Source organism: Candoia aspera, chromosome 2, assembly GCF_035149785.1.
Source record: "Candoia aspera isolate rCanAsp1 chromosome 2, rCanAsp1.hap2, whole genome shotgun sequence".
Classification (NCBI taxonomy): Eukaryota; Metazoa; Chordata; class Lepidosauria; order Squamata; family Boidae; genus Candoia; species Candoia aspera.
Genome location: NC_086154.1, coordinates 9,143,349 through 9,156,918, shown reverse-complemented (window position 1 = coordinate 9,156,918; position 13,570 = coordinate 9,143,349). Strand labels below are relative to the sequence as shown.

Below are 13,570 nucleotides of genomic sequence, written 5' to 3'. Positions count from 1 at the left end.
TGATGAGTCATCAGTATAGAATCTCTTTTAATTGGGACAATCATTTTTGATTAAAGAAGTATCAGAAAGGTATTTCAGAGGGTGCTGGAAGGTGCCTGAGAAATTGGAGATGTCGTAGGTGTTAAGTATTAAGTTAGTGATGCCACTGAAGCCGTAATATTTTCCTGATTTTCTAAGCTTTTCTTTATGCTTTTGAATTCTGCCATAGGGAACCTTTTTAAAACCTGTAGGAGCTTTTTCCCCTCAACTGAACAGAAGGTAGGAATCTTGAACTGTCTGTCGGAGTGGTAGATGCTGATTCGTGTCTTCTGTTCGCCTGGAATGCTCAAGTTAGTTCAACAGAGACGGGTGGAGGGTGGTGCCTCTTCGGTGTCTGCCACTGATTAGTGAATGTAATTCACGTTAACACCCTTCCTTTCTGACACTGACACTGATTTCACTTTTTATGCTCTAACCTTTTGTTCTGTAAGGCATGGCTTATTCCACACTGTGTTTCCACTGCTTTTCTACGTGTTCACATTTGTTTCAGCTTTCTGTGTGTGATTGATTTAATCAGTGAATTCAAGTGGGTTCTGCCGCCGCCTCCCAGCACGGCCCCCCTACGTGTGCTCACCGGAGCAGCCGAAAATCAGAGGAAGGAAGAGGCTGGTTCTCACTCCCCCGAGCTTAAGTTCACACTGGCAGGGGGTCCTGGGGCCTGAAGCATCTCCAAGACCTCCTCCCGGCAGGCCTGATACAGGGAGGGCACAACCTGTCTGCTGAAGGTGGTACAGGACGGGATTTTGTAGTTGGGGGCCAGCAACTTCAGCAGGTGCTGGAAACCCGTATCCTCCACCATGCTGAGCGGCTGGTCGTCCAAAGCCATCATCTGGGCGATCGCACGGGTCACTTCGGAGGGCTTTGGGCCAGCCTGCCTTTTACCGGATGACCTCTGCTTTGTCCAGCACTGTGGCAACGCACTCTGCGTCAGAACAGATCCTTTTGCCTTACTGCTAGTCGGCAACATGGCTCGCGTTGTGGCAATAGCAGCTAGAACAATGTTGCCGTGGTGCCTCTGAAGATGTTTCAGCAACCCAGACGTTGAAAAATGTTTTGAGTTCTTGCCTCGGCTGACCCGTCTCCTGCAGTGTGTGCAGATGCCGTAGCAAGGGTCCTCTGAATCCAACTCAAAGTGATCCCACACGACGCTGTGCTCTGGACCGTTGCGGGGCTTCTTTGGCGGGGGCGGATTGCTTGGCAGGGCTTCCGGGACCCCCTGACCGCCCTCCCTAGGAAGGGAATTTGGAAGGGGAGTGCTCTGGTATCTCTTCCAATGAACTTCAATACATTCATCTCCTGCCCCAACCGGTGATCCGCCCCGTGGCTCTCGTGACTCGCGCCTTCCTTCCGGCTTCTCGCGTTTCACAGGCAGAGGATCATAGCTGACCGGTGGCCCCATCCTGCAGGTGTCCTCTGTTTCAGCTTCTCCACACTGAGAAATCTCCACCTTGATGTAATTTCCCATTTCATCCCCTGAGGAAACAAAGAGGCACTTGACTCGTGTTTTGCCCATAATTTTTTACAAGAAGTAACAATCCTACTTTCCCTTCTAGGTTATTTCTCTCCCTGCAACGTCCATCTTTCTGTCTCTCTGGTCATGTCAAATCTTTTATGCAGGCTAAGTTTTAAAAACTGTAGACCTCCAAACAGCCTATTTTTATCTTTCTGTGATCAGGTAATGGATACATTTTTTTAGAAATCCATTACTGGGTTTAGAAACCCATTACTAGTTTTTTCTTCAAATTACCTGTGACTTACAGTTTCACTTACCTTTGTGAAGAAGAAAAAGAGGACACTGTTGAAAACAACAAAAAAAAGTAGAGGTGGAAATGACCACTACAACTTTTTAGGTGAAGTTAGCACTTTTTGTAATTCCTAAATAAGGTTTCTTGCGTTTTTAAAAAAAGTCATGTCCCTCTTGTGTTCATTCAGTTGTATTCCATTTCTCTTTCCTTCTCTTCCTAGTGTACCTACACCTTCTTCCCAAATCCCATTCTGTTTTTTCCCTTTTTTGCTGCAAGAGAGGAGAGTGCATGCGAGTGCTCACATAGGAATCCTTGTCTATTTCTGAGCAATAGATTTGTATATAAGAATGGCTGGTATATGCAGATGGTTGACCTGGCCTTCAGAAGGCACTTTTTGTCTGTTGTTTATACCTTTTCCCCTTCCATAATTTGTTTTGATGGAAGGGTGGGACTGTCTTAAACTCAAGGAAGTGAGATCCTAAATAGGATCACAGGGTTAGGGAAGGGAGGGAAGGCTATAAACTTCTCAGCAGTTTGCAAAGGGGTTCTTACTGATTTAGGGATTATTAGGAGCCAGTGAGGGCAGTGGGTAGGCTCTGCTGCTCCTCTCCTTGGAGATAGGGAGAGCGAGTGCCCTAAAAGTTCTCTCAACTTTGGGTTAAGATGGATGGGTCCCTCGAGTTGGCAAGGAACTGGGGTGTTTTGTTCCCTGGAACACTTGCTGCTTTATGGGTGTTGTTGTTTGCATGGTACTGTGGGGTTTTTTTCCTGTTCGTTTGTTTTTGGTGCCTTTGAGTCAGTGTTGACTCCTGGTGACTGCCTGGACAAGTCCCTGTAGTTTTCCTGGAAAGATTTCAGAATTGGTTTGCCCTTGCCTCCTTCCTAGGGCTGAGAGAGAGTGACTGGCCCAAGGTCACCCCACTGGCTTTGGGTCTAAGGCAGGACTAGAACTCATGGTCTCCCAGTTTCTAGCCTGATGCCTTGACCACTACAGGTAGTCCTCACTTAATGACCACAATAGGGACTGGGAAACTAGCTGTTAAGTGGTGCAGTTGTTAAGTGAGCCACCACGTGATCAGAACTGATTTTACGACCATTTTTACAGCAGTTGCTAAGCAAATCCAGCTTCCCCAAAGGACAGGTTGCAAAGCACTTTTTCCAAGGCTTCAAACCATCGTTAAATGAACGGTCATTAAGCAAGGACTACCTGTATATCAAACTGGCTCTCACTGTGGTTTTTTAGTTTTGTGAAACTACCCCGAGTGGGGCAGACTAGAAATGGAAGGAAAAGAAAGGAAAGGGAAAAGGGAAAGGAAGAAGGGTAAGGAAAGAGGGAAAGAGAAAGGGAAAAGAAAAGAAACCGCTCTGTCTGTTCAAATGTCTCGGAGAAAAAAGAGGGAAACTTCCTTGTCTCTACCTGAGACCCTCATTACCCCATTTTAGTGTAAGATTAGGAAGACAACCCTCAACAGCTGGGTTCCTCAGCCAGGGTTCTGCGGTACCCCAGGGTTCCGCAAGAGGCCACTAGCGGCTCCTTGGGAGATCATGATTTATTTAAAAGATTATTTCAAATTCGGGCAACTCCCCATTAAAGAGGAAAGTTTCATTCTTTATTTTCGTTTAAGAACACTGTTAATGCATCTATACAGGCCTAGCCATGAAACGAATATAATAATGTAACTTCTGGCCTATGTTTGAGCCTGAATGTGCAGGGGCTCCCCGAGGCCTGAACAATATTTCAAGGGCTCCTCCAGGGTCAAAAGGTGGAGAAAGGCTGCTCTACAGGAAAAATTCTGGATTTCTTTACTTTCACCACCAAACAGCTCAACTTCCCTTGGTTTTGAGGGAGCAGAGTGCTCTGAAAGCCTCCACGGCTCCCTGCCCCATCTCCTTCAGAGAAAGAGAGACCTGGCACCATTAGCAATTACTGGATGTACCGAGGCAAAAACAGCTCGATCCGAGAGACATATGGCACTCCTGCCATCGCCTCCTTTGTGCCAAGGACAGCACGGCCTTTCCAAATGAGGACAGGGAAATCCATGCAAGAAAACTGGATGATTCCTGGGCCTTCAGTAACTACCCAGCCTCTCTGCCAACAGCCCCCTCCTGGGGGAAGCAACTCCTCCATCAAGAAGGTAACATCTGAAGGCATTTGGCACATGGGGCTGAGGTTCCAATCACACCGTCCCTGGACCAGCTCTTACCCAGAGCAAGTGCTCCACCAGATGGCAGGAGCCATGTGGTTGGGCCTGGGGAGGGGAAAATGGAAAACCAGGCACCCTCTGGATTATGCCCCGTATTTACTGGGGAAGAAACTGCAAAGACAGTGGCTCTCACCCTCTTGGCTCCTCAGAAAGGGGAGTTAGAAGTGCACTGGAGAGGAAAAAGGTGGTGGGTGAAGGAGCAGCCATCCTTGGACCAGGAGAAGCAGGCCGGCCTTGTGATCCAGACATCCTAAGCACAATAATCTATTGTCTGATCTCTCTAGAGCAGTGTTTCTCAACCCTGGCAACTTTTAGATAGATATGTGGACTTCCACTCCCAGAATTCCCCAGCCAGCATGACTCAGAAATACCCCCTGGAGTCCAGGGGAGCTTCAATTCTGGGAGTAGAAGTCCACTTATCTATCCTAAAGTTGCCAAAGTTGAGAAACGCTGCTCTGTAGAATTCAAGGAGAAGCCCCAAGCCACCAATAAACTGAACTTCTCCATCCTACCCACGAGGGAACATCCATCCTTCTCTATTACTCTGAAGGACTGAGCACCAAAGGGTGCATTTCCTGAATTCCTGTGCCTTCCAGAAATATTCTGAAAATCTGGAGGAGGCAGTGCCTCTCTCCCAACTGGAGGATGTTCCTCAAAGCACATGATACAACACAACAATACAAGCACAATACAAGAAGGAGACATGGCCACCAAGGCAGAACTTCTCTACACCCTGCTTCTGGAGGCACATCTCAGACCCTTCCTATTATCCTTCCATGAAGTGGTCAAGACAGCATTATTTGAACAGGTGTTCAAAATTTAGGCCCCTGGCCCCTCTGAGGCAACGAAACACTGCTGAGCCAGGAATGAGGCTCTAGTTCTTTACTGTTTCTACCATACACAGAATCTTGCCAAACTAGGCAAGGCCAAAAGGTTCTAGGGAGAAACGCTCCAGGCAATCTAAGGCGGGTTCTGCCTCAGCTTCTTGGCCAGCTGCCCAAGGTCCTCCAAAGTGTAAGATTGTTTCTCCCCCTGGGATGCACCCCTCCTTCCTCTCCTGCAACCTCCAGAGCATCACCTCCCTCCTCAGGGACACATTCCATCCCAGCACCTACTCTTTTGACTGTTCTGGCAACTACCTTTACAGGTAGTCCTTGACTTATGACCACAATTGGGACCAGAATTTCCATCGCAAGTCGTTGCGGTTGTAAGTCAAGTCACCTTGTGACCAGACCCGATTTTACAACCATTTTTACGGTGGCCGTTACGAGGACTATCTGTATTTGTTACCTGGATTGTTTGGGGTTTTTTTAAAATTATTAATTTATTACTAGATTCATAACCTGCTTTATTCTGTACAACTCAAGGCGGCCTATGTAATGCTCCCGCCTCTTATTTTCCCAACAACCACCTTTTGGAAAGACGGTTAAGAGCGGATAGTGAGCATGGCTGGCTGAAAGTCACCCTGCTGGCTTATCGTCTTTTAAGCTGACAAGAGTTTTACCAAACTGAACCGCGCATAAATATGTACATCAGACAGAATAAGCAGGACAGTATTAAATCCCACCCGCGCCAGGCTTCATCCTGACCCATAAGGGAACAAGGAGGGCATGCAGGCAAGATTCACATTCTTGATAAGGTAGCATTGCAGATACCGGAAAGGCAGTTAGTACAAAGGAAGAAAATTGGCAATGGCATCCAGCAAAATTCAAGCCATCCAGCATCTTTTTCTCCCATCTGTGTCTTTTAATGGACTGGGGGGGCATTTGTTTTGGGGTGCGAAGAGCAGCTGACATCTCTCACTGTTACTATCATAGACCAGCCTGGTCTCAGGGCCTTTGCTTTTGATCTTGCCTGTTCTAGTGATCTCACAACAAAGAAAATCCCAAATTTCAATCAACTCTTTCCATTCTAAAGATAGCAGCTTGGGTGAACTGGTGTTACTGGAGCCGAGGAGGAGGCTTTCTCACCCAAAATGTCCGTGCGTGCATCGTCCTCCTCCTGCAGCACCTGCCAGAGCATAGTTTGCTGGCCTGGCTGGGTCAGACTCTGCTTGACGATTTGCAAAGACCCCCCAGCTTCCTTGAGATCCCTCAATCCCTGCAAATAGAAAGAGACATCACTATTTCTTCAGTAAATTTTGTGGCCACAATCTTTTACTTTTCCTTGAGGTCCACTGCACACCAAACAAACTAACAACCCAAAGAAACAGTGTTAAAGCAAAGGTGCAGGTTTCCTCAAAACATATTGTTTCCCTTTACGCCATGGTTCTCAGCCTTGGCAACTCTAAGCTGTGTGGACTTCAGCTTTGCTGGCTGGGGAATTCTGGGAGTTGAAGTCCGCACAGCTTAGAGTTGCCAAGGTTGAGGAACCCTGCTTTAAACAACTGCCCTGATGTCTACAAACTACCATCTATGCACACAATAAATGTGACATACCTCTTTCTCACCAGTGTGGCCCACTTCTTCTCCTTCAGGAGGAAATGGCAAAGGAGAGAGACCTGGGGGCTTGAGTCCATTGCCTGTAAAGAACAAAAGAGATTTCAGTAGGGAATTTCAAAATAGGAAGCCTCTTACTTGTTTATTCCTAAAATAATAGATTGTAGAAGCGGACAGGAGGCAAATTCTAAGGAGAAGCAGGTTCTAAATCAATGGCAGGAAAAGATGTCTCTGCTGAATTACCCAACAGCTTCTAGTTGCTCAGGATTCAGAAGGTCCCGTTTCTAAGGAGGCTTTTTGGTAAAATTCTTTGCTGGGTTTTGTTCATACTAGCCTTTTCTGATCTGGTAATTGACCAAACCTAACTACCCTAATTTTAAATTTTATTTTTGGTGCCTTCAAGTCAGCCTTGACTCCTGGCGACTGCCTGGACCAGTCCCTGCAGTTTTCTTGTCAAGATTTCAAAAGCAGGTGGCCACTGCCCGCTTCCTAGGGCTGAGAGTGACAGCTCCAAGGTCACCCAGCTGGCTTTGTGCCTAGGGCAGGACTAGAACTCAGGACTCCTGGTTTCTTGCCGGGTGCCTTAGCCACTAGACCGAACTGGCTCTAAATCAGCCCCCTTTCATAGCAAGGTACCAGTAGTATATACTGAAGATTCACCAACCAGTTTAGGTGCTGCACTGTTTACAGCAATGATCTTGCACAGACTAGTTTTCTAAAAAGAAAGATGAACTGAGGCAGCTAAGGTCTAAATATTGAGAAAGATTCTGATTATAAAGGAATGCTTAGATGCAGAAATGGCTATTGCTAAGATACATCATTACAGGTAGTCCTCGACTTACGACCGTTAACAATGGCCCAAAGTTACGACAGCCTCAGAATGGATGCTTTACAGCCTGTAAAGCACTTCTGAGCATTGCACCCCCCCACGGTCACATGATCGCATTTTGGGCCCTTGGCAACCAGCTCACATTTACGACCAGTTGCAGCATCCTGAGGTCACGGGATCGCATTTTGCAACTTTTTTGCTGTTTTCCAGCAAAAAATGTCCATTGGGGAAGGTGAACTCACTTAATGACCCATGAGTCACTTAACAACCACCGTAAAAATGGTTGTAAAATCAGGTGTGGTCATGTGGTGACTTGACTTACAACCGCAACAATTTATGATGGAAATTCTGGTCCCAACTGTGGTTGTAAGTCAAGGACTAACTGTACCAAAGTTTTGCACATCTGACCAGATGCAAGGATAGCACATATGTGCATTCAGTTCTTCCAGAACTCAGCTGGTGCTGCTTTCCTGGTCCTCGACCATCAAGCTACATTGCCCAAATTGTCTCCTCCACAAGGCTGATGAGGTCAAAGGAATCTTGCCCCCCAACCAAAAAAAACCCCCAACACAAAAGGAAAAATAGAAGAAAATGTGAGAGTTCCATGAATTCTCACCCAGCAAGTTGGCATCCACGTTTGGATCGGTTTCACCATAGACTGGTCCCTTCGCGGCATTCAGGGGCTCTTTCTCTGCAACTAGGAAATCTGCAGGCTTTTCCTTTAAACGCACCTGAAGCAGTAAATATAATCTCAAAATGGGAGGAAGAGGCTTGGAAGGTAACACCTATTCTGATTTTTCCACAAAAAAAGAAAGTCCCGGCAGTTCTTTGTTCTTCTGCGGTTCCTCAAAGGTCACTCAGCTAAAATTGGTAGAGTAGCCAACCCCAGCATCAACACACTTCTTAGACATGTTTGCTGTGATCTGCAGCACACCCACTACAATTACCGTTATACATAGTAATAACTGAAAATGTGGTTTAGGGTGAAAGATCTCAGCCACTGTGCTTTGGAGGACTTGGTCTTACCAGGGAATTAGACTTGTTCAACCAACCATAGTTACGTAACTGAGAAAAGCATTTCTACCCAACCATTTGTGCCCACCAGCTCTGCTCAAAATTCAAAGGGGCAACCTTAAGCTACATTGCAGAGGTTAAGCCAACAAGTTCCTTCAAAGCATCTGATACATTGAAAACTGCTAGAGAGAAGATTACTGAAGACCTATAGTTTAAAAATCGTTGCTAACGATATAGTTAATAGAGGTCATCATTGTAGGCTACTTTGGGAAGAAATGGCACGAGCTGGTTCTTTCCCTCACAAATTGAGGAAATCTGTAACAGAAGGTTATAAATACTTTTACTTCATTATTAGTTGATAATGAGGCGGAGATGGGCGGTGAATAAATTTATAAAAAAATAAAAAAATAAAAAAAGTTTGTACACTGCATCAAATAGCAGACTAATTCCAGGTGCTTATATTTAGGATTTAAAAAGCAGCACACGCACATCTGTGTGTATGTGTGTGTGTGTGAAAGAAATGTCAAAGAATAATACAATCAACATATTGGGGAAACGATAACCATCTCAATCACAGTATTAAAAAACCGAAAAGATTAATATAGAGGGAAGGAATGACATGCCTTCTCTGTCCCAGCGCCTGCTTCGTGAAACAGCATTTCTCTGGAGCTCCAGATGGCCCTGCTAGTCTTTCATAAGGCTTGAAAGACCTGGCTGTTCCACCCAGGCATTTGGACCACAGAGGGAGCTCTGCTAGTTAATTGGTTTTTCTTGTTTTTTTTCTGTAATTGGAATTATTTCTGTAACCTCAGACATCTGTTACAGTATTTGGATTGTTGATTTTTCTTGTTGGTTTTAATCCAGAGTCATTGCTACAAGATGGGAAGCTATATGAATCATTTAAATGAATAAATGACTGCACCTTACCCCAGGGCATGCTAAAAGAGCTACGTTTTTACAGCTTTGCAAAAGCTCAGCAGGATCAGGGCTAACTGGGCCAGATGAAGAATGCTGCTCCACAGGGCTGGCCCAGCTATAAAGGGAACGTACCTCCAAAGTCCCATAAAATAGCTGGGATCTGGAGCATCTGAACTCTACCAGATCTAATGCCTGGGCAGAAATTATAGGAGAAAAGCAGTCCTACAGGCAATAAGCTCCTTGTATCAATTAACAGTTTAAATATAAAAATATTTGAGCCACTTGATAATAGTGCAGCTAGACATTATTGTATTTTTATCTCATTTTTATATATAACTCAAGGCTGTGAACATATCTAATACTCCTGCCTTCTATTTTCCCACCACCACAACCCTGTGGGGTGGGGTGGGCTGAGAGAGAGGGACTGGTCACCAAGCCAGCTTTCATGCCCACGGTAGGACTACAACTCACGGTCTCCTGGTTTCTAGGCCAACACCTGAAAAACTACTGTACACCACATTGGCTCTCCATGACCTTAAAAAGACAAGCTGAATTTCATCAATGTAAACTAGTTTCCAATTAATAACTGAAAGTTATCTAACACCAGCATTGTGCAACCTGTTAGGAACTTGAGGAGTTGGATAGTCAAACCCACCCGAGATGTCCTCGTCTTGGCCTCCTGTTGACTCATCAGGAAGTCCTCCACCAGGGCCACCGCCTGGGAACACGTGTCCGGCCTTCGGGCTTGGATCCAGCTGCGCAGCTCTGGTGGGAGGCTGGCCAGGAACTGCTCCAGGATCAGCAGCTCCAGGATCTGCTCCTTGGTGCGCCTCTCCGGCCTCAGCCACTGGCGGCAGAGCTCCTGCAGTTGGCTGTGGATCCTCCGGGGATCCCCCACCTCCTGGCAGCAGAACTGCCGAAAATGCTGCCGCTGCATCTCCGTTCTCAGGGCTTCCCCTCGCAAGATGGCCGCCTTCACTTTCTCGTAGTTTTCCTGGTCTCTGGCTTCCAGGGTCCGGAAGGCCTCCTCCGCTTCTCCGCTCAGCGCTGGCAGGAGACGGGCCGCCCACTGGTCCCTGGGCCAGCGGCAAGCTTGGGCCACCTGCTCAAAGGAGGCCAGGAAGGCCTTGGTGTCTTCCCAGGGAGAGGCCTCCGCCATCATCACGGAGTTTCCCCTTCCTGTTAAAATGGGCTGCAGAGACTTCAGGAACTGCTGCAGCTGGGCTTCCCAGCGGTCCTGCATCCCCCGACAGGACTCCCGCCTGCTCTTTTGCGACGTCCCCCATCCCAGGCGCTCCGTCTTACGCTGGCGCTGAACCGCACTGGTGGGTTTTTCCACTCCTTCCGGTTCCCGTTCTGTCCCAGTGGATCTTGGCTCATTCATTGCTTTCTCTGCTGATTCTACCCTTCCAAATACAGAGTTAAGCACTTTCAGGTCACATTATATGTAAAAGGCCTAATGATGAACCACTGCTGATCTCTTCTATTCAGGTATTACGACCTATTTTTCAAGACAACGTGAACAAAGAAAAAGGGAATAATTTTAGAAATAGGTAAAAAAAGCTTTAAAATCCTTCCATTAAATGGCGGTTTTTGAGGATCTCCCTAGGTGGGTCCAAGAAAAGGGAGGGAGGCTACAGGACTCACCCTTGACTGAGAAAGTCCTGGGGCCAAATCTTGGCACAACTGAGGCAGGAGGCTTCAATCAAGCGCTTTTCCTCTGCAAAACTGAAGAACAAATGTATTTATTATTACTTATTTATTTTCTATTCCACGTTTATAATTTTTTACAAATAACTCAAGGGGAGAGTGCCTTGGACTGCAAGAAGATCAAACCAGTCCATCCTCCAGGAAATAAAGCCAGACTGCTCACTGGAGGGAATGATACTAAAGGCAAAACTGAAACACTTTGGCCACATAATGAGAAGACAGGACACCCTGGAGAAGATGCTGATGCTGGGGAGAGTGGAGGGCAAAAGGAAGAGGGGCCGACCAAGGGCAAGGTGGATGGATGATATTCTAGAGGTGACGGACTCGTCCCTGGGGGAGCCGGGACAGGAAGCTCTTGGGGGCGGACATACCAAATACTCCTGCGTTCTATTTTCCCCACAACCACCACCCTGTGAGGTGGGCTGGGCTGAGAGAGGGGAACCGGCCCAAGGTCACCCAGCTGGCTTTCCTTCATTGACTAATTTATTTATTTACGGGTGTATTTGCTTATTTATTTATTCATACAAACATACATCTGGCTGAACAGGTACCCATCTCACCCCGGGGACTCCAGGCACAGAAAACGCAGGGCAGCAGTTCCAGGGGAGGCTCTCCCAGCCCGGCCCAGCCCCTTTTCACCCGCCAACCGGGGCCTCCTTTCCTGCCAGCTGTCCTGGGGGCTCAAAAGGGGAAGCTGTGCCACCGCAGCGCCCGGCCAGGCGGGACCCGACGGGCAACCCGAGGGCAAAGGGCGCCCGGGGAACTGCTGCCCGTCCCGCGGCTCTTCGGGCACCGGCAGCCCCCGAGGCCAGGCGAGAGGCGAGGCCAGGGAGGGCCGGGCCGGGCCGGCCTCGGGGAGCGGGAATTCCCCCCCCGCGGGCAGGGCCAGCCGGGCCGCGGCATCAGCCACCGGCAGCCAGGGCGGCCCGCGGGCCTCTTCGCGACGGGCGGGCCCCGCAGCAGGGGAGGAAGCGCCCCGCTCCCCGGGCCCGCAGCCGCCTTCCGCCAGGCCCGGCCGCACCGGGGGAGCGGGCGAGGCTCCTCCCGGGGCCGTCCCGATGCGAAGGGCCCCGAGGCCGCCCGCCCGCCATTGCCGGTCCCCCCCGCCGCCCCGGGCGCGCCCCCGCCACGCGCGCCCCCGCCAGCAGCCACGTGGTGCTCCTGCCGCGCGACCCCCTACCGGAAGCGCCGCGAGGCCGCGGGACCCCCCGGCCGGGAGGGGGGAGGGCGGGCAGGCCTGCGCTGCTCCGGCGCCGCCGCCGCCGTCGTGGGTCTTCCTCCGCTGCCGCCGCCGCCGCCTTTGTTCCTGCGGGGCCGGAGGGTGGAGCGGCGGCGGGCGCGGCTCCGCACGGCCGCCCCCTCCCGGCCGCCGCCTTCGTGGCAGCTCCGCCCTTCCTCCCCGAGGAGAAGCCGGGCCGGGCCGGGGGCGCGGAGGATGGGAGGCCACGCGGAGATGCCGGGGCTGGGGGAGGGGGAGCGCCGGCGCAGCGCCAGTCGGGGAGCCTCGCCCCGCCGGCGCCTGGAGACGGGCCTGCCCGTGGACCGGGCTCCGCTGCCCTCGCGCGTCGGGGCCGCGCCTGCCCCGGGAAGAGCCCTCGAAGCGGCCCCGCGGAGCCGAAGCGCTTTGCAGCCGCAGCGACGGCGGGGGTGGCCGCTTCCTTCCCGAGGCCGAGGCGCTGATCAGTGTTTCTTAAAGTGTGGTCCTAGGACCCCTGGGGGTCCCCCAAGACCGTCTCAAGAGTCCACAAAATGAAAATTATTTGCCAGCCTCTGTTGAAAAATCATACAATATTAGGATACCATCCAACAATCATGAGAAGCGGCAGCGATATGTCAATTTTGATTTTTAATACGGTAAATATTGATAAATATAACCCATACGAACAAAAGCTCTTTTGGGGTCCTCCATAATTTTTTAAAGTGGGAAGGGGTCCTGAGAGAAAATAAAATTTAAGAAACACTGTTGTAGATGGTTGATTGTTGGATTATGTGCCATCAACTTGGGGCTCTTCTTAGGGCACTTCCATTTTTTTATTTGTTGGTTGTCTATTTTGTCTTTCTTTCAGGAACTCAAGGCAGCGTAGATACTTATTTTTTGAATAAAGTTTGTGTGCCAATCTATCAGAGATACAGCATTCCCTTCTCCGATTCCCAGCACCACAACTCTCTGGGGCTTGGCTGAGAGAGAGGAACTGCCCCAGAGTAATTCGGGGAGCTCTCAGGGCTATGGGGGGACATGAAGCTGGGCCTTCACCACTGCACCATCTTCAAATTGAGGTGGCTTCCTTGCATACTTCTGGAAGTTCTATGAAAGACAAATTTTAAGTAATTGAAGCATGCTTGAAATATCTGGGGAAATCAGGGAATGACGGTTGTTAATGCCTACTGTATATTGCTCCCTCTTCCAGAGGTTACGGTAGAAAGTTTATACCGCATCAGGGAATAAAGCTTTAAGGTAATTTAGTCCAACCCCAAACTCTCTTTAATGACTTCCAGTTCTACTAACGCTTCACGAGAGCAAACTTGAGGGGAGAGTCCCAGGCATTATTTATTTATTTAGCGTTGCAGGACGGTGTCTCTGAAACAGCCACCGAAGAGGCCTTTCTTTCCAACTCCTCTGAGATAGAGACCTACAATCCTTTGTTCAACTACCTGTGAGGAAGCCTCACCGAA

General features: G+C 49.1%; 1 protein-coding gene across 2 annotated transcripts; it reads right to left on the bottom strand.

Moving 5' to 3' along the window:
- Positions 1–526: 526 nt before the first annotated feature.
- Positions 527–10,892, bottom strand: LOC134492094 (uncharacterized). 2 transcript variants are annotated; one of them, XM_063296239.1, is made up of 6 exons: positions 10,835–10,892; positions 9,843–10,593; positions 7,872–7,986; positions 6,427–6,509; positions 5,959–6,088; positions 527–1,512 (listed from the first exon to the last, which is right to left on the bottom strand). In XM_063296239.1, the coding sequence occupies exons 2-6, from the start codon at positions 10,569–10,571 to the stop codon at positions 653–655; spliced, it is 1,917 nt and encodes a 638-aa protein (XP_063152309.1). In that variant the 5' UTR covers positions 10,572–10,593; positions 10,835–10,892; the 3' UTR covers positions 527–652. The 2 variants fall into 2 exon arrangements, with proteins under 2 accessions (XP_063152309.1, XP_063152308.1); XM_063296238.1 differs by having other exon boundaries at positions 9,843–10,588.
- Between the last annotated feature and the right edge of the window lie 2,678 nt (positions 10,893–13,570).

What these genes read in the sequence shown, in the direction of transcription:
- LOC134492094 (XM_063296239.1), bottom strand. Translation starts at nt 10,571, where the DNA reads ATGAATGAGCCAAGATCCACTGGGACAGAACGGGAACCGGAAGGAGTG. An exon ending in CCAAGACGAGGACATCTCGG is followed by an intron (nt 7,987 to 9,842) that starts GTGGGTTTGACT and finishes TTACTGCTTCAG; the next exon opens with GTGCGTTTAAAGGAAAAGCC. An exon ending in GCCACACTGGTGAGAAAGAG is followed by an intron (nt 6,089 to 6,426) that starts GTATGTCACATT and finishes TTCTATTTGCAG; the next exon opens with GGATTGAGGGATCTCAAGGA.